Below are 19,413 nucleotides of genomic sequence, written 5' to 3'. Positions count from 1 at the left end.
GCCCGCGTATCTTATGCTCGAGCTGTGGCACCGATGACGAGGAGGCAAAATGGGTCAAGAGGTCAGGAATGTACCTTGAGATCTGAGGATATATTCTGCGTCGCGAGACTCGGCCGTGTTTTATTATACACATTTATAGAACTACGGTTGTGTATGTACGTACCTTGTACGTACAAAACTTGTACAATTGTAGTATACCTGTAGTGCCTACGTCAGCTGTACAAGACAGGCATAATATGCGTTGGCAACTCGTTAATTGTTTCGTCTCCGCCACTTGTATCATGGGTATACACATACCTATATAATTACAATACAGTGACGTGCGTTATGTTTTGATACTTCCGCAAAATTTCGAAACCATTTGTTCTACGCTGTATAAAAATTTGTCGTGATCTGGAAAAGAAAAAACATTACGACTGAAAGTAGGATACTTCGGTTGTGGACTCGCTGCCTTATTTTTCCAACACGAATCGCGTAGTGTAAGCGTAGGTAGGCCAGTCGGTGCGACCCACGCGGGTTGAGACAAGCTCACCTATATGGTCCCAGAAGTGTGCAGATCTCCAAAGACGGTCCGGTCTGGCTAAATACAACGAGATAGTAGGATATTTATGGACCCGTATAACCGCCTGCGTGTTTCTTTCTATACGAACGTACGCAATCTACGTATGCAAAAATGTACACAAAAGGTGTGCGTGCATAAGTGGATATACGTGTATACACGCATAATGATATCGCACCGTGGAACCGCGCGTAAAATTCCTGATTGGAGATGTGGTCGTGCAGAATACGCTGCCGCGACGGACCTGTCGGATGCTGGGAGATATCTGGACCTTGCCAAATCCGACTCGATCGGAGAAAACTGTGACGACGAAAGCCTGCAGCTATACGTATACAACATAACTACAGCCTTGAAACTACTGATAATTTATTTAGTACTTATGCTGTGTCGGTTTAAGCAGCGAGAGGCGACCTACACGAATATGGCGCGTCAGCGAATGATCTGAAAGAGCTTTCTTCAAGTGGTCTAATCATTTGCTAATAACAATGTCAAAGATTATATTGATTGCAATACAGAAACATATTTATTTTCAGTTGAAAGTATACGTGTACGATTTAATAGGACGAGTTCTGTGCAATTGAATAATTATTGTGTAAAAATTCACATAATTTCAATAATTTCGAAACATACTATGCGTCTAAATCCATTTATGTTCACAATCAACGTTTGCGGGATACGAAGGGTATACAGCCATATGCACTAAGGCCAGTTTCCAGTGATTCGCGAGATAGGCAAAAAAAAACTCTAAATCAAAGTTTGAATCAAATCGCGCCTCATTGACCGCGAAAAATAGAGCGTGAAATATGCGACGAGCATAGACTTATAATAGCGATAGACTGCGCGGTCTGTGCACCGAGCTGAAGTCGTAATTAGGCATAATTAGATAGAGAGAGCATAACTGAAACCGGACCTCCTTGTCGTACGATCGAAAGAGTGGGGAGCAGCCGCTAGACGGGGAAAGCGATAAACCAAGCGAGGAGGTATACTTGTACGACTCAGTATGACTCTATTTGTTTCTCACGCCAAGTTACCGATTAAAGTGAGAGATCCGGTTCCAGCTGTTGCTCTCTCTTTTTAATCACGGCTTCAGCTCGGTGTGCAAACCGCGCAGTCTATCTATAAGTCAATGACAACGACCCGGTAGCAGCGCTGTCTGGTGTTCATTTTGTGAACTGGGTTAGTGACGTTCACTCGGTTGGCCACAGTGGCACAGGGTGGTACGCACGTACATACCTAGGGAAGTAACTAGACGGAGGTTAATCGAAATCCACGACATTCGGCACGTCTTCTGCACGCCATGTTCCTGCTCTTTATATCGACTAGTGACAGAATGCGTGGTGCAACGATCGAATATTGTGTACCGATGGGAAGTTGGATGTACGGTTTGAGCCATTAGTACTTTATAAGTAAGATAAATGATATATTGTGATATACGTCAGGTGGTATAATGTGACACGACGAGCGAAATGCTGGCAAGTCGCGGCCATTTTACACTACAATGCGGCAACGGTGTGTGTATATTCAATCCGCCATTCCAAACAATCAGTGTTTCCTCAGGTGCATCTGGAACGACGGTCTATAGCAATCCTACGGTTTGACATAATAATGAAGTAAATTATAGGAGGTTTTTACAAGTCCGAGTGGTGCGGTGTTGCGGACACAAACGGGTGCGGATCAATGCGCGCGAGTGCATAACACCAAGGGAAGATTAGTTGTTCCCCCCCGATCATCTTCTGTCTCCTTTCCCACCCCACCACCCATTACTCCCTCGGCCCTAACCCCCGACCCCTGCCGCTGCCTTCTCTTTCCTCTCTTTCTCGCCCTCCCTCCCTCCCTCCCTCCCTCCCTACCTCTCGATGTATTTTCTTGGTGGTCGGACCGCGAGAATGCGAATGAACGTGTGATATGTGTGTGCGAGGAAGAGACGACGACGACGACGACGTGCGTGCGTGTGCGACGACGACGACGATTGCGAATAAACGAAGCAGAAGTAAATGATGGAGATCGAAGTTAAGCAAAGAAATCAACGAAATCGGCGCAGGGAGCGAGCGCAACGGATGCTGGCCCAAAGGGAGAGTATCGCGAACGCCAAGCAACAGCAGCAGCAACAGCAGCAGGGTTTAGCAGGATTGGGACTCGGGGGTGATCCGAGCGATCCTCGTACCACGGGAGACGACAGTCACAGCGGCGAGGACGAACCTGGACCGCCTCACGGACTGGCTCGAGGACGGGGCAGAGTGCGGGCTCGTGAAAAACATCCCCGACCACCTCGCCCGCGGAAAAAGTCATCCCTCAATCACAAGGAGCCCCCCTTCGAGGAGGACATCGTCGACGGTTTTGCCATCCTTGCATTTCGCACCTACGAGGAACTCGAGGTAAATCAAATTCCCCTGTCCACTCTACTTCTCTCTCTCATTCTCTCTGCCTCCCCGTCTGTCAGTTAGTCTCTCTCTCTTTCTCCCCCTTTCGACCCCCCCCCCCCCCCCCCCCCGAACGCTCTCCAGCTTGCCCACCAGGCTTCCGTGTCTCTTTCTTCGTGCCTTGCACATCGAACATATAGGGATATTTTCGTCCGTTCGCTGATCTTGTGCATTTCGCGTAATTTAAAGCCGTTTCTCAGGGGCTCCCTTTATTTTCCTTTTTCATTCTCTCCGCGGCTCTCCCTCCCTGTCTTCCTCCCTCCCTCCCCTTACTCCGCTTCGTGAAAATCTCTCGCGAGATAAACTGGCACTAGGTACGCGCTAGGTTATACCTACATCTACCTACCGGATTCGATCCAATGAACAAAAGAATCCCTGTCTTGTCAGTTTGTAGGAGGAAAATCGTGTTTTGTTGATTTTTTTTTTTTCCTAACGAAATCTTGCATATTGTAACACATCCTTTGCCACATACCGTAGAGAATATATAATACTACCGTTCTATTATTTGCAGAGGGTTTACATTCGAGTTCAGCTATCTAAAATTGGGTAAATAAACATTGAGCGGTATTTTTGTTCTCTCTGACAATGTCTTTTGATTGTTTACTGTTGGAATTGCTACCATGTCTCTATATCATACCTACTTGTGTTCTCCGACTGACAGATTGGTGAGATTATAAATGGCGATGATATAATCAGATGGAAAAAAAAAATGATAACCACACTTGATGTAGACTGAATGTATTAAATGATATACTTACACAATGTAGACCGAAACATGCAGTTGACATGGTTTCCAACATGCCTGTCTCGTCGACGATCTAAGGCCAAATTGGCTGATAGACGATCATCAACACTTACGCAGAGTTACGAGTAGCACAGGACTTTGGGATATTTATCATTCTCCTTCTTAATCAACCAGACAGTAAATTTGTGATAACTTGAGAACACATAAGTTAATATTCAAACGACAGGGATCATTGGTCAAATTTGTAAATTTCCTGTAAAATCCCTACGACACACATCATGTATACTTTGCGCAAATAATTTGTGTTTACCTACCTCATAGACAAATAGAGGACTTTAAATAATCCACGCAGAGCTATCTTAAAAGCTTTCCATGCTTATTTCCAAACAATTTTCTTCTTCGCTCTTCAACTTGGGGGAGGTATTTATTTTATCAAATTTTACCTTTGTATTCGAATTGCTTAGCTATACCAATCATATTAACGAAAAAAAAAATTTATCTCATGTTATTTACAAATAACTAATGAAATACTCTTTTGGTATAAAATCACTGGCTGGCCATTATTTGTTCCATTCTCCACTAATCGATGACCATTGAAACTGCTTCATATCTTTGTCACATCTTGAATTGTTGTCGATAAATCAACATTATTTCTGAATCAACATATGTAGTATGTACTTCTTGCAGAGAGTTCGTTCTCTTTTCGAGAAACTTTTGCATTATCACCAATAACAAAATAACCAATACCTGTAGAATTAAACATACCTCCCGTACACGTTCATTCTTTTACCTTTAATTCACAAGGCTGTGAAGCAAGCAGTTAGAATTAGCCGCCAAACGTTCCAATATTCATTCGCATAAATTAAGGAAGTGACAAAATCAAAATTTTGTCAAATATCTCGAATCTCCTATACTTTTTTAGAATTATAAAGATAAAAACCGAACTGCATTTTTTCTATTTTCAAAAAGTTTAAAACGTTTGGATTCTAGCTTCAACCTTATTTTAATTCACGATTAGATCTGACTGTGTATTTCACAAGGAAATTATTATGTCACGACTACAATAACCAATCCGCGCGATTAAATTTTTTTTTTTTCCTTTGTTTTTGTTTTTTACTTTTTCTCCCCCATAACATAGAGTCATTTTGAGAGAGGCGCGGTTGTCGGTCTCATTTCAACTGATTGAATTAAGAATTGCATAACGTTGTAAAGCAGTGATTGGTAGAAGCCGCGGATCTGAAGTCAAGTTTTCCCCCCCATTGTGTAACGACCTTTACATCTCTGTTGTGTGTACCAACATTCATACGTGACACTTGGAGAAATGTGGCAACAGCGCAACAGTCCAGCGCCGAGCCGCGAGCCGAGCACAAGGCGCAAGTTGTAAAAGCGAGACACTCCGCACTTGGCTGTGGCTCTGGCCGTTCGTTCGTGTCTCTATCCGTCTGTTTGTCTGGCTGCCTGTCTGTCTCTCTGTTTGTCTCTGCTTGCCCGTGTTCTCTTTATTTCGTTCGGCAGCTCTTCGTTAACGGCGTAAATACGACGATTAGCGTGATGCAAAATAAATAAAAAAAAAGAAAAAAAAAGTTAATAAAATAACGAGATTCCGCCGGAGCCTCGTTTTCTATCTGAAAATAATCCCTCGAACGAACGGGTGAATCTTAATTAGAGTATAGAGCCGAGCCGTGAGACGGGCAAGACACGCGCGCGCGGACCGCCTAACCGTCGTCGTATAATGAAAGCCTTCTTCGATGATAGTGAGTCAGTTCTTATTGTTGTACCCGGTGAAATCGGGGTGAATGAGCATTCTACTTCGTCTACCGTCCGGTAGCCGTTCGGCATCTGTTGACGTACAAACCGCCAAGAACGCTCCGATTGAAAATATTTTACTCTGAAAAACAAAAAACGCTGGGAAATAAAAAACTTGAAAAAAAAAACAAAAAAACAGTAAAGTGAATTCTAAGAGAAAGAAAAAGAGAACGTGTCAAAACGCGGTACGTAGAAAATAATTGCCTCCTCTTTCTAACGCTCTTACTCTTTTTAACGCACACACCCCTTGTTGCAACTAATTATCTTCTCTACTATCTCTCTTCTATTCTTTGTGTGTATGTGTGTCTATAATTCATGGATTTAAAAAATCAAGACCAAGCGACTCGCGTCGTCGGTCAAGAAGCCTATGATATAAATAACGAAACGAATATTTTGATTACTTCGAGATTCTTCCCTCTCGTTTATTTATTCAATCGAAAGAAATAAGGATAAATATCACAGTCGTTGAATAAAGAAGAATGAAATTAGCCACAGGCGATATATTGTCATTGCGCGGTTAGACGCCGTCGCCTCCTCGTAGAGAAATTCGACGAAATGTGTTTGCACGTACATATTTAAGCCACGTATGTCCTCGTTACGCGCGAGACAGTACCCGCTACGTTACGTTATAAGTAGGTATTCCTTCTTGGGCTGACGAGAGCACATACAAGCCGCTAGCAGCAACGGCAGCAAAGCAGCAGCAGCTCTCGACCAAAGCCGCGAAGGCCTCGACGGACGGCCACCGATCCACGGGGCGCACTGCCGCCGTTCGTTCGGTCAATGTCTTCTTTCTTTCTCCCTTCCTCACGACGTTCTCTCTCTCTCGCTCTCCCGTAGCACTCGACCGTCTATCCGTGCCTCCCCTTTCAATCTCTCGCCCTCGCTCTCCCCACCGCCCCCCCGCCGCCTCGTCGCAACTCTTCTCGCCGCTTTCTTCCTCTCTACTCTCCTCCCTCCCACCTTCCTTCATCACGAACCAGCCATTCCCGTCCATCCGTTTCGTTGCGTTCTTTTTCAGCCCCGTTCACCGCAGAGCATCGTTATCGCACCTTGTACATACATACCGAATATCTCGCTGCTGTCACCTGCGAGAGACTTTTACCTTACGTGTAAAACGTACTCGCTACCGAAAATCATACCGCACACTTGGCAAACTGTCGTCAGATGTTTTTACCCCACGGATATGAACTTTCGGGTTTTTTTCCCTTCCTTCCTTCCTTCCTTCCTTCCTTCCTTCCTTAGTTCTTCCTAATTCTACATTGTTTCAGGTTTTTTTTTACACTTTGTTGGTGATGGAAAAATATTGCATATTTACGAAAAAAATATTTTTGCAAACCTCACCTACAACCGACGACTTTTTAATGTGTTTGTTCCAGTCGGCAGATGAATTGTTATTTTATCAATTTCTCGTATGACAATCTCTCTTCTTTATATATGGTTAATCAGAAAACGTCGGTCAACCGTATGGATTTAAAGATGTAATCTAGGCATTTAATAATGATCCGTGATAAGATCTGATAATTTCTTTTTTATAAGCGTACGAGATACTATTATCAATTATACCAATGTAATCGGGGCTATTAATGAAACGTGATAACCATTGACTGCTATCGTACAAATTATTCAATAGTAAAATGTTGCCGGCAGAAATGGTTGTAATAAAAGTGTACGCCACATTGGTAGGCTATCAGGCTCATGTGTCACAGAAATATAAAGATCATCGATTGATTTTGATTTTTTTTTCTCTTTTCAGAGTGCAATTAAGCTTGCTGGGAAAAATAATGTAAAGAAACTGCACACGCTGTTATCGATAGCTGATGAAAAACCCAAGGTAGACACCGGCCAGCACAACCGACACAGTGGTGAACACCACATCAAAAATCATTTTAAACACAACCATTATACCCATAATTCCATTCTGACACCATCTACACTTACCCAGGTAATTAATTTATTAGTCAATTAACAATTTTCCTTATTTCCAGTGTCCAATTAACTTAGCACCTGTAGCTCAGTGTTTATATTTCGATTTTTAACACTTGGGTTCTAATTCATATTTTTTGTTCTTCAGGGCCTCGATGCAGGTACAAGCGACGATAGCGGTAGAGCCTCTGAGCAGTTGCATGGACCTAGCATACCGAGGGATTGCCAAGACCCTGACAGTTCAAGGGACCATCTTAGCGACGTAAGTTTAATAACAATACCCGCAATAAAAATGAGAACCTATTTTCGGAATTCCGGTTTCGGAAGAATTAATTGTTATTTGTAAATAATGTTCAACCTCAAATTTTTGAATTCCAGGCTAGCAGTCATTGCAGTTCGGGTAAAGGCTATATCGTGAGTATGCTTTTAGTTGAACATAACACAATTTCGTTTACTTATCTTGCTGGATTGATATGCTATAACAGTTTCGTCTATTTAATTTGTTACAGTGTGATAGTGAAGGAGAAGACGATAAGGTGAGTTATCGTGGACAATACACTATCGAATTTTCCCAGTTTTAAACTAATCTGCAATCAAATTTAGATACTAAATACGTGTATATGGATTGAGAACCATCAACAGTTCAATCTGTTCTTTCCGAAGATTTTATGACAGTGACCCTGGTAACACCTGTTATAAGATTACATTATTTATACTTGTTTCAGGGATCAGATGCTGAGTCAATACTCTTTGAATCTTCTACCCCATCTCCTCTTGCACGTAAATGTGAGTAATAGAACACACTTTTTTCAGCTGCGTGCACAATGTACATGTTTAATTTTTGAGTTATTGCATATGCAATATCGCCATCACATAAAGGAGAAAGATCAGTAAGCGTATTGTTAATTTTCAGTTGAGTTGCCATCTTCTTCACCTCATGTACTGCCTCCGACAAATGGGGCAGGAGGAACACCTCCAGATACGGGTGGACAAATTTCAAATCCAGCAACAGACGCACCAGCCCCAATACCACCCCCAGTGCCTGCCACTGCACCAGCACCTACGGTGCCCAGTCCTCCTAGCCCTACGCTACCTCCTCACATATCCCAGCCGCCCGTGAGTACATTCGTTATACCACACTGTTATATTTTCGTTTCGAGATGGAAAATTGAATTGATGCTATTACCATTGACATTTTACCCATCTCTTCTATTAAATTTAACCCGAAAAGATAGCAATTGTCTTCATCCGGTCATTTTTTCAGATGACCAGTCCGCTAGCAGCGAATCCACGTGCAATAGCTCCGCAGCAGCGGCCTGCATCTCCAGCCCTTCCGCCTCCATCTTTGCCTCAACAACCACATACCGCTATACCAGTGTTACATCCACCGAACGTACCAATTGTGTCCTCCAGTCACACTACCAGTCCTGCAGTGGCTAGTCTAGGAGTCACTCCAGCGGCCCCATCAAACGGGGCAGCAACCACGAGCTATCCACCTCCGTTACCTATGGCAGCTTATCCCCAAACACAGCCATCGTATCCTCCGCTATACACACCGTATACCGCTCTGAATCACAGTCCGTATCTTCCCCCTAGTGTGCCGTCGCCCTCTCATTCAGCTTCTTCGAGAGCAGATGTGGTGAGTTTTGTTTTAATTTTTTTTTTTTTCTTCATATGATCCACAGTAATTTTTTAATTCATGTCTTCCTACCTGAGCAATTTACAAGGTCTTGTGTTCTTTTTATTATAGAGAGGAAGCAGGGCCTCGCCTTGCACAAATATAAACAAACAAGTTTCTGGAAACAACATGATGAACCACAGTAATACTCCGCTCAGTGCCGCGACAACGACATGTGTATCTACTATAACTAATACAGTCACGACAGCCAATACAATTGCACACAGAGATATTATGGCATGCAGCTTAGCTGGACGAAATAATAATTCACCTCGCGGCCACAGTCCTAATCGTGAACGAGACAGTTATAGGTATGTGATTCGGTAAACATTTACAAATCTGTATCATAATTTGTTGATTATTTATTAAGATGATAATTATTTTAATAAGCAAGGCATAGTACTGGGGAGTAATAATATATCCTACATGTAAGAACATTATCTTAAATCGGAAGCATTCTTAGGTTTAACTGGTCTCGTGTTTCTATAACTAAAAGTTGGTTTTATGTTCAAGATTTGAATCTTTGTTGTAATGAATACGTGTCAAAGTGATTTACTCGATGTGTATAATAATTGTAACATTCACTCGAGGCCGATTGTCGACTGTTCATATTATTTTTCAGTGTTGTAGAATTATTGAAAAGATTGTGATAATATAGATTACTACTCGTTACAGCAGCAACGTGAGTAGCCTAAGTCGAGGCAGTATAACACCTGTCAGTGTGCCAAACACATCCTCCCCAGCCAGTTCTAGTCTACCTGCTTATTCCAAGGCTCAAGGATGGATCAGGTATAGACCTACTAACGAATAATTCACAAATATTTCCGAATGAATTTCAATTGACATTATTTCTTTTCTTGGAAACACGCAACTACATGCATATTTATAAATTACAGCAGCGGTACAACATCCCAGTTATCGCCAGCCACGGCAACTTCGGTGCCCAGACCTACACCTCCTCCTGTATCGTTAGGAATGCATTCTTTTCCACCACCTATGTTCGCTGCTCCGCTACCGCCGCCAGTTTCTACCTCGAGTCCACATACATCGATGCCATCGCTTCCACCATCCACGTCAAATCCAAATCCATTTTCTGCAGAATCGCTTTTTCAATCTAGTAAGTTCCGCATCAATATCTTACAGTACTTGACAATGTTGAAAAGTATTAGTATTCGCGAAATTGTATCAGCCACTAATTGAGAAAAAGGGGTGAGTCATGTTGCAGGTCAGACGGACATGTTACGGAGAGAATTGGACAGCAGGTTTCTTGCCTCTCAAGAACGCGGCGTAGGTGTTGGAAATCTTGGTCCTCCGCCGTACCTTCGTACTGAAATGCATCATCATCAACACCAGCACACTCATGTACACCAACATACCACACCGATGCTTCCACCTCCAACAGCGACGTCACTTTTTCCTCCCCCAATTGTTAGTGTGACTTTTTAAATGTAGATTTATATATTAATTTGACTTCAAACTCTGGTTGAATGACATCATGATCTCGTAAATTTATTTTCAAATTACAGTTTAAGGACATTCCAAAAATCGGAGGTGTTGACTCTCCCTTTTTTCGTGGCAACCTCAACATGTCCAGTTACTCTGGTTTTAATGCTGGACTCATGCATCCTGGAATGGGTCCACCTTCAACGCCGTTTGTTCCTCCGAATCATATGACTTCGTTCGCACCAAAGGTAAGACAATTCGTCGGTTATTCGTATGCATCATCCAACATAAGTTTTTCGTCAGCCAAAATGATCAGTAAACAAAAATTAGGTTTACAGATCATTGATTTGAACTTACTTATAAAATTTCGCCACGCAAAAATTTGTCGAAGTTCAATATATTTACATTAATTTAAGAATTTAAAATTTCAGAAGACGGGAAAATGGAATGCAATGCACGTACGCATTGCTTGGGAAATTTACCACCATCAGCAGAAGCAGCAAGCTGATGCAAAGGCTGGTGGTGTCGTCAGCGGGAAGACGGAGCTCCTGAGGCCACCCGGGCATTTATATCCAGGTGGACCAGGAACTGGTCTAGGAATGGGTAGTCCAATGGCACCCCCGTTCTCAGCAAATCTACCACCGACACATGCACCACATCCACCGCCCCATCCAGTTACATTTCTTTCAAATCCTGGCTCTCACATGGGTAAATTTATTCAGAAAAATATACTAAACCATTTCAACTTTATCGCTGTCATCCACGTCGACGTGATATGGTTCTAATAGAAGTAATACCCACATTCATCGTAGGAGCGGGGATGTCGCCTTTCGGAAGGTATCCGACAACGTTCGGTGCACCTAATCCAAACTTCCCTGGACTGTCAGGATTTCCACCTCCCCCGCGAGAGATGTCGTCGCTGGGAGGTTTGGGATCCGTTCACGACCCGTGGCGAGGGTAAGCATTGAATATTACGATTTCTCAGCCTTAACTATACGAGCAACAATTCATTCGATAACTGATGAATATTGTGCACGTAAACCTTTAACAGGTTACAACGCACGAATCCTGGATATCCTCCAACGACAGTGTCGTGGAATTTGAAGCCAGAACCTCCTGTGATAGACAGACGAGCTGAGATAGAAGAAAGAGAACGTGAAAGGGAACGTGAACGGGAGCGGGAACGCGAACGTGAAAGAGTACGACGAGAGCGGGAGAGGGAGGAGCAACGCGAGCGGGAGAGGCGAGAGCGTGAGAAGGAGGAAAAGCGAAAACAGGAAGCGGCTGAGCGTGAGAGGGAGCGTGAAAGGAGAGACAAAGAGCGGAGAGAAATGGAAAGAAGAGAAATGGAGCGAGAACGATTGCTTCATCACAGTCGCATGCCGGTAAACAGCGGCAGAGATCGTTCACCTCTGCGAAATGGCTCGACTCCGATCGACGCGAGCGAAGTGAGGGTGAAGGAAGAACCACGCAGCAAAGACGACGACGTCGTTATGCTTTCCAGGCCACCTCCCCAAGGACCCGGCCATCTTTCCGACGCGAGGTATCATCCGCATCCTCATTCACATTCGCATCCGCACTCGTACCTTGCCAGGCATTCTCACAGCATGCCTCATTCTTTGTCCCGAACTATGATGCCGACGCTAACTTCTCATCCGATGCAACATTTTCCACCACCTCCGAGTGCAACGCAGGGTGCACCGTGGCCCGGTGATCCGTTTAGAGATCCGTACCGGTATGATCCTTTGCAGCAGCTTCGTTACAATCCACTGATGGCCGCTGCTGCGCTTAGAGCTGAAGAAGAAGAGAGGGCGAAACTTTATGCAGGTTACGCTCCCCCAGTGAATCCTATGCGAAGCAAAGGTCCGAGTCCAGGTCCACTGAGTAATCTTCACATGCATCACAGAGCTGGCCCTGGACCAGGAGTATCTGTCCGACCTTTAGAGCCGTCACTTATGCATAATGATATTCATAAAAAAGAAGATGCTTCACAGTCTCGATGATATCATACATTTACAGCTTTGAGTAAGAAGGGAGAGAAAGGAAGGAGAAAAAAAGAACAGTGCAAACTAGAGGAACGTGAACTGCATTGATGTCAGAGCATTATTGATATTTTATATATTAAAAAAAGCGTTATTTAAAATTGTACATAAATTATTATATGATATTTATAGATATAAATAGAACGATTAATTGATGAAACCTTGTCTAAAAAATCGGAGGCGTGAAGGCAAGGTATTCGTGAAATTGTGTCATACACACCTAACTATGGTGTCCGCAGTTTCGGGGATCTGACTGTCTATAGTGATAACTGATAACTTTATTATTACAACATTATGCGTACAGTTAAATACAATGTGTAATATTATATAGTAGGATGCGAGATGATGCTACGTAAATCGAAGCTAGGAATTTAAACAGATATAGCATTACTCAAAAATTATTTAATTATTTATTTATTATTGCGACGTAAAACGAATTTGAATCTCTGTTACTCCATGGATATAATGTCGAAAATTCGTCTCTTCATTTAATAGGTGTATTATGACGCTACGTGTATAAATTTAAATCTATCTTTATTTTTTATTTTTTCCTTTCAATATAACTTCAACTTTTAACCAATAGATTTTAATTTCTAAATGATATAAATAATAAGTAGTATCATTCATACCTTCTGTAACGATAATATCGGCTCTGAGTTTTTGTTTTAACAATAGAGATGATAAATGAAGTCTTGATGGTTTGATAAGCATTGTCAGTACTTTCCTGTGATATAATAATGGTATATGGATCACCGCTGGTGTTGCAAATGTGAGTTGCGCATGGACATATTTCGGACATAATCCATGGCTGCAATAACAAAATAGTAAATACTATGTCTTCAAAATTAGGTTATTCATATTTGAAATAAAAGACCTCCAAAGAAGGCAAAAAGGGGAGGGGGGGAGGGGGGAACAAAAAATGGAGTGAAATCCTCATGTCTTATAAATAGGAAGTAACAACGGAATTGAGACACTTTATTCTATAAATTATACAGAACCACGGTTTAGCTGTTTCATTTGCATTATTTTACATCAAATGTACAATTCAATGAAACTGTGTAGGGTAGATTCTAATTAATTTTGGACTTGGCAATGGACATGGTAATGTACACCTCACTAGTTTTATCTTTTTGTTTCACATTGTAGTCTGTCTATCACAATATATTATATATGCATGTAATAATTTTTATGGACTCTTCTTTTTGAAGCTTTGTGAAAACTGTATAAATTTGACGATAACTTAGCAAAAATGTATTTCTCAAATCAAAGCACGTATGTGAAGGAGCAGATTCAGGATAATAGGGGGGGTACATTACAAAATGTTGATAATCCATATGTATGTACTATATAAAACGTAAAAATTCGTTCCAGTCACCGTTATAATACATTAAAACTACTGCGATAGAACATTATTGTTATGTTGCAGTACCAGAGATTCAATAGGAAATCCGTTAAAACGATTCTCCGTGCCATGGGCTTCGTTAATTCTGTTCGGGACCCTTTCCATTATGGTTTTTGTTTTCAAATGAATTGTAAGGCTCCCACGATTTATTGACATTGTAAAGCCATTATAAAATTGTATATTATATAATTGATAATTACATACTATTTAAAGATTGTAGATATTTTTCATCAGTGCAAATTGCAAGGCGATGCAATGATTCTGTTTTGTAGATATCGCGAGCATAGAACATTTTGTGTGAATAGATTTTTTCTAAAATTGATTCTTTGTAAAAGGGTCTAATAATCATAGTTTCTATCAAAGTAACCATGACTTCAATATTTCCCAGTCCTACATTTTATCCTGCATCGTGTGTAACAATGACTGTAATCTTTAGATGGTAGCATCAATCAATGTTGTGCCTTAAAATTTTCTGCTATTCCCAAATACGTTCCAGATACTTTGAATTGGAGCAGAACTAAACTTTATCAAAATTAAATTCTATTGCTGTGTTCATTACCACTTTGTGATACTTCACTTTTGTGGATGTTGCGTTATCGCATAGATTCCTGCAAATTATGTTTTATCACATGTTCTTAACCTTCGTTTACATAAACTATGTAAAGCTGATTTCGATGAAAGTTTTGTTATTCATTATATTCGGTATATAAGGGAGGAATTTACAGTTTTTTCAATTAATATTCGACCTTTATTTGAAATATGTCACCAGTCAACAGTGATCAGGTGCCGACCAATGAAACTGGTGACTGAGGTCCGTCGGAGAAATTACAATTTTCAATTTCATTACTTATCCATAGTTATTTGATTACACCAGATTTTATAATAATTCCAATGTAAAAAAAATTATGCAAGATCAAGTTACATGGTCATTTGACTTTATCGAGAGCTACTTGAACTGGATCTTGTATAACGACGATGACGATGACGGGGATTTGATGGAGGACTTCGGGAGCGTGTTCTCGGTCTTCGGCGAGGAGGCGGGGGGCTTCTGCGACGATTCAATGGTGGAGAACGTCTTCGGTAACGTGGTGGCGAGTTACGACCTCCACCACCCCATCTTATAGGGGGTCGCCGGCCCATGGGAGGAGACATCCTGCGCATGGGAAGTGGCCTTGGCTTTGGCAGCAATACTGGTGCAGCAGTAATTTCCTGTCCATCTATTTGGCCTGGAATTGAGAAGTGGTGTGTTTGAAAAATATTTCAACTAATGATCAAGTTAATAGATTATTATTAATACAACTTATGCCCAAACATGTTTACCTCCATCCATGTGTTTCATAGCGTTTTCCGCTTCGTCTGCAGTTTCGAATTCGACATACGCAAAACCCTTGCCACTTGGAGGATGTAATCTGTCTAGGGGAAAATCTACCATTTTTATGATTCCATAAGTAGAGAATATTTCAACAATGTGCTCCTTGGTAACATTGCGTGTCAGCCTTCCAATATGAATTTTTGTCGGCCTTGGTGTTGGAGAACGTTCTCTACGTTTTCGCCGTGGTGAATGCGACCTGAAACAGGTGTTATAAGTTTTTTACTTTGCCTACGAAGCAAACAATATATTCTAACAGACAAATTGTAAAATCGATAGTTTTACCTAGAACGGGCTTTGGGCTTTGGCTTTTCGGCCACTGCATTACCAGATTTCTTCTTATCTTTGTCTCTTTCCTTTTCTCGTTCTTTCTCTTTATTGTCATGCTTTCTTGAGACATCTGCGCTCTTACTCCGGCTTCTTTTGCGACCCCTGTCTCGGGAGCTTGCTGATGAACTCCCAGAGCTACTAGATGACGAACTAGACGAAGAGCTCGATCTAGAACTGCTGCCACTAGATGAACTTGAAGATGCCGAGCTGCTATCTGATGAACTGCAAAATCAATTAAGTGTAGATCGGTTCAATGTCCGTATAATGAAATTACGTCTGTAGTTGTTTGGAACATACCTCGAACCACTACTTGACGAGGAAGCAGCACGCTTCTTCTTTTCTCGCCCTTTTTCTTTCTTGTTTTCCTTGTCGGTGGCTTCTGAATCGCTCTTACCAGCGCTATCCTTGCGGCTGCGTGCCCTGGGGAAATATTTACATAATAAAAAATCAAATATTTCAATAGAATGTAATTTGTATGGTAGACTGTTCGCGAGTCACACAATAGGGGTTAGAATAAATTCGGACTTCATCATGCCGTCACTGAAGGTTTCATGAATTATCATATTTTGTTGGTATCCGAATTTACATGGGAATCCAAGATAAAAACCACCCTGCCGGTGTTTGTTGCCCACAAAAGGTTGAAATACGTTCCGAAAGCGACACTCTTAGTCACCCTTACCGTACGAATAGCAACAGCGTTTAAAAAAAAAAAAAAAGCACGGCACAGTTTGCTGACCATGAGCACAAAAACAATTACGGTAAATTTTGAGTCATAAAAGTAGTTTTAAATTTGCAAAATTATTACGTACATGGTTACCGGTAGTTGAACAGGCGATATGTTTTACTATCTATATTTCCTATCATAAAATGGACGTGACGATATGCTGTCCACTTTCCAGTTGTGAGCGAAAAACTCGTGGTTAAGGTATCGCGAACGCGATATCGTGTAGATATCGTAAATTTATGGTCCAGATAACATTAACACCAAAAAGGATAACCACTTTATTTATTATTTAACCCTTCAGTTTTTTTCATGCGCAAGAGTACTCGTATTTATTTCACTATGTAAAAAGCGTCATTTGCCGGCAGAAGAACGAACACACAGCTAAGCTATATGCGGTCACAGTGATGTAGAGTGTATAGAGAGTGAAACACGGTGTGCAGGTCCATTCTGTGTTCCAAAAGTGAGCGTGTACGACTCCCGCTAGTTTCATGCAGGTGTGCACTTCTAGGTTACCTAAATATTCGAAGGCCAGGAATCGTTAATGTTTCCAAATCGCAGTTTCTTGTCTGCGTCGAGTGTGGTTGAGCTCGTTGAGTGAGTTTGTCGCGATTATGGGTGTTATGTATGTCAGTTTTCATCGCGTTATTTATTGTTTTTAAACAATGTGATAAGGTCGCCGAGACTCAGCGGGCGTCCAAGTTCTTCAGCGAGGCTCCGATCCTCGCGTTTTGTCTAGCGAGATTATTAAAATAGCCGACATATGCACTAGACTGTGTAAAGTGTCGTTGATTCTCTGTGTACAGTTGCATCACACGAGGATCATCGCTGCAGTGAAATAACGTCCGGGTGGAGCATCGGCGGAGCGCACAGTTCCCATCGGTCTTTACCCTACTGTTTATTTCGCTGCAGTGCTTGTGCCAAAATAGGAAGATAAAACATTGTTACTGTAGCGAAAGGGCGATGAAGTAAAGCCAGGAGGATGATGATGGGTGATCAGTTTCGTAGTAAAGTGGAACAATACTCACCAAAATCATCACCGAGGGGAGCCCGTTCCCCTGTAGTTTCACGTCAGGACTCGACTGGAACTCTCAAAACGACGATTTCCCTCGGCAAGAACCCCTCAATCGTCCACAGCGGGCCTTTCTACTTAATGAAGGAGCCCCCTGGTGAGATTATCACTTGTCAATTTAAAACCTCGAATAATGCTTAACGAAATACACGTTGCCAGTTCTTAGTTCTTTCAAGCTTAATTCAAATGTCCTATAAATATTTTCTAGGGCAAAGTGAACTCACGGGGGCTACAAATTTGATGGCCTATTATGGCCTCGAGCATTCCTATAGTAAATTCAGTGGTAAAAAGCTCAAGGAACAACTCTCATCATTTTTGCCAAATTTACCTGGTATCATCGACGCGCCTGGTCACCAAGACAATAGGTACGAACTTGAAACATTATTATTTTGTATTGTAACGCGTTTAAACTATTATTCTCATTAACATATTTCTTTTCTCTTTCAGTTCTCTAAGGTCTGTGATAGACAAGCCTCCAATCTGTGGAAAAGACCTTCTTCCACTCACCAGCGTGCAACTCGCTGGATTTAGACTACATCCCGGACCTGTGAGTTATTTCATTTCGTTATATTTACATGTTTCCGTTAAAGACACTCATTTTATTGTTCGCCCAAAACTGTCTGATATCCGTTTCCTAATGTTACAGCTCCCAGAGCAGTATCGTTACGTAAATCAGGCACCGCAGCGAAAGCACAAGAATAAGCACAAAAAGCATAAACATAAGCCTGGCGAAACTCTGAGCGGTCAAGAGGCTACTACCACTGATATAGGGGGACCTGATCCCCATGAAAAAAAGCATAAGAAACAAAGGAAGCATGACGAGGAGAAAGAGAGAAAGAAACGGAAGAAAGAGAAAAAACGAAAAAAACAAAAACACAGCCCTGAACATCCCGGAGGTCTCACACCCTCGCAGCATTCCAATACGTGATCTCCATTCTTTCCATTTTTATTCATCTAATCGATTATACATACCCGTGTGGTTCGTACACAAAGTGAAACGAGACGACGAGTTTAATTCATTTATTCAGAAATCATAGAACTGCCCATGTGCCTTGCTCAATTCAACGCAACGTAAGAAATTTAAGCTTTTTCTTAACTAAAGAATATCCCATGTTATTTTTAAACTGCAGCCAATACATGTTAATGTATTGTCGTGCATGCATCAGTTACTGTATAGGCGAAATAAAACCTCATTGCAATTACAGTAATTTTAGATAGGATGTTTATTGGTGAACTCGGCCTGTCTATCACTCTGTTTACTCACACCATTTTAGTCCTGTAATCGGCCAAAGTGTATCCAGGAATTCACGCAGTTCTGTGAAACCTAATTTCATCGTCTCAGTTTCGATAAAAGGCTGTGTGTCCAGTAGTATAGTCTAATGTCTATATAGATTGTTTTGACTATTGAATACTAAACAAAAGAAAAACTCGGTTATGAAAAAAGATTGTTTGTATTCATGACAATTTGTCAATGCCACCAGTTGTTGGAATACCGATACTAGGAATTGAAAATCTATGTAGAACCGTTTCGAATATGTTGATTGGCCACAAGAGGTACTTTGCTAATCATCGATATTTGAGCGAAGTTTCTTGTGCAAACAATTGTTACTTACTACTCTTATAATTTGATATTAAACAAGAGAAAAGTCAATCAGATGAATGATGTGTTCACAAAACAACTAGCTAATTATAAAAGAATGAATTGATTAAGAATATTTATGCCAAGTAGTAAAATAAACGCAAAATTTATTATTCACCAAATTTCAAACGGAAACCAATATTTCATTTAATGTATGGTATAACTAATTTGTAGATTGATCGAAACATGAATTATCCTATGATATTTGTACATATTACCTACAATATAACAAATCCTGTAACATTTAAACCGAATATTTGAATA

General features: G+C 41.3%; 3 protein-coding genes across 6 annotated transcripts; 2 read left to right on the top strand and 1 right to left on the bottom strand.

Annotated features, from left to right (window-relative positions):
* Positions 1–1,477: 1,477 nt before the first annotated feature.
* tay (tay bridge) lies at positions 1,478–14,384 on the top strand. 4 transcript variants are annotated; one of them, XM_069135534.1, is made up of 16 exons: positions 1,478–2,934; positions 7,284–7,472; positions 7,602–7,715; positions 7,832–7,867; positions 7,963–7,989; positions 8,179–8,239; positions 8,367–8,569; positions 8,718–9,092; positions 9,204–9,442; positions 9,810–9,920; positions 10,028–10,248; positions 10,339–10,559; positions 10,658–10,822; positions 11,006–11,282; positions 11,387–11,531; positions 11,626–14,384. In XM_069135534.1, exons 1-16 carry the CDS (start codon positions 2,554–2,556, stop codon positions 12,575–12,577), a joined length of 3,717 nt encoding a protein of 1,238 aa, XP_068991635.1. In that variant the 5' UTR covers positions 1,478–2,553; the 3' UTR covers positions 12,578–14,384. The 4 variants fall into 4 exon arrangements, with proteins under 4 accessions (XP_068991635.1, XP_046478541.1, XP_046478542.1 ...); XM_046622585.2 differs by having other exon boundaries at positions 10,991–11,282; XM_046622586.2 differs by having other exon boundaries at positions 9,807–9,920.
* LOC124217203 (RNA-binding protein with serine-rich domain 1-B) lies at positions 13,295–16,852 on the bottom strand. Its single transcript, XM_046622600.2, has 5 exons — positions 16,527–16,852; positions 16,015–16,137; positions 15,673–15,939; positions 15,339–15,586; positions 13,295–15,244 (listed from the first exon to the last, which is right to left on the bottom strand). Coding segments are annotated over exons 1-5 (930 nt in total). The 5' UTR covers positions 16,529–16,852; the 3' UTR covers positions 13,295–14,954.
* Positions 16,853–16,982: 130 nt separating this feature from the next.
* Positions 16,983–19,398, top strand: MED19 (mediator complex subunit 19). The gene is made up of 4 exons (XM_046622601.2): positions 16,983–17,607; positions 17,719–17,875; positions 17,958–18,057; positions 18,157–19,398. Exons 1-4 carry the CDS (start codon positions 17,421–17,423, stop codon positions 18,436–18,438), a joined length of 726 nt encoding a protein of 241 aa, XP_046478557.1. The 5' UTR covers positions 16,983–17,420; the 3' UTR covers positions 18,439–19,398.
* Positions 19,399–19,413: the final 15 nt, after the last annotated feature.

Source organism: Neodiprion pinetum, chromosome 4 (genome assembly GCF_021155775.2).
Source record: "Neodiprion pinetum isolate iyNeoPine1 chromosome 4, iyNeoPine1.2, whole genome shotgun sequence".
In the NCBI taxonomy this organism is placed as follows: Eukaryota; Metazoa; Arthropoda; class Insecta; order Hymenoptera; family Diprionidae; genus Neodiprion; species Neodiprion pinetum.
This window is presented reverse-complemented; position numbering and strand designations above follow the sequence as displayed.

Excerpts from the sequence above, each read along its gene's own strand:
- MED19 (XM_046622601.2), top strand. The coding sequence starts at position 17,421 with ATGATGATGGGTGATCAGTTTCGTAGTAAAGTGGAACAATACTCACCA. Across the intron at positions 17,608-17,718 it reads CTTAATGAAGGAGCCCCCTG|GGCAAAGTGAACTCACGGGG; the intron begins GTGAGATTATCA and ends AATATTTTCTAG. Across the intron at positions 17,876-17,957 it reads CCTGGTCACCAAGACAATAG|TTCTCTAAGGTCTGTGATAG; the intron begins GTACGAACTTGA and ends TTTCTCTTTCAG.
- tay (XM_046622584.2), top strand. The coding sequence starts at position 2,554 with ATGATGGAGATCGAAGTTAAGCAAAGAAATCAACGAAATCGGCGCAGG. Across the intron at positions 9,093-9,203 it reads CTTCTTCGAGAGCAGATGTG|AGAGGAAGCAGGGCCTCGCC; the intron begins GTGAGTTTTGTT and ends TTTTTATTATAG. Across the intron at positions 11,532-11,625 it reads GTTCACGACCCGTGGCGAGG|GTTACAACGCACGAATCCTG; the intron begins GTAAGCATTGAA and ends AACCTTTAACAG.
- LOC124217203 (XM_046622600.2), bottom strand. Across the intron at positions 15,587-15,672 it reads AAGCCCAAAGCCCGTTCTAG|GTCGCATTCACCACGGCGAA; the intron begins GTAAAACTATCG and ends CACCTGTTTCAG. Across the intron at positions 15,245-15,338 it reads TATGAAACACATGGATGGAG|GCCAAATAGATGGACAGGAA; the intron begins GTAAACATGTTT and ends TCTCAATTCCAG.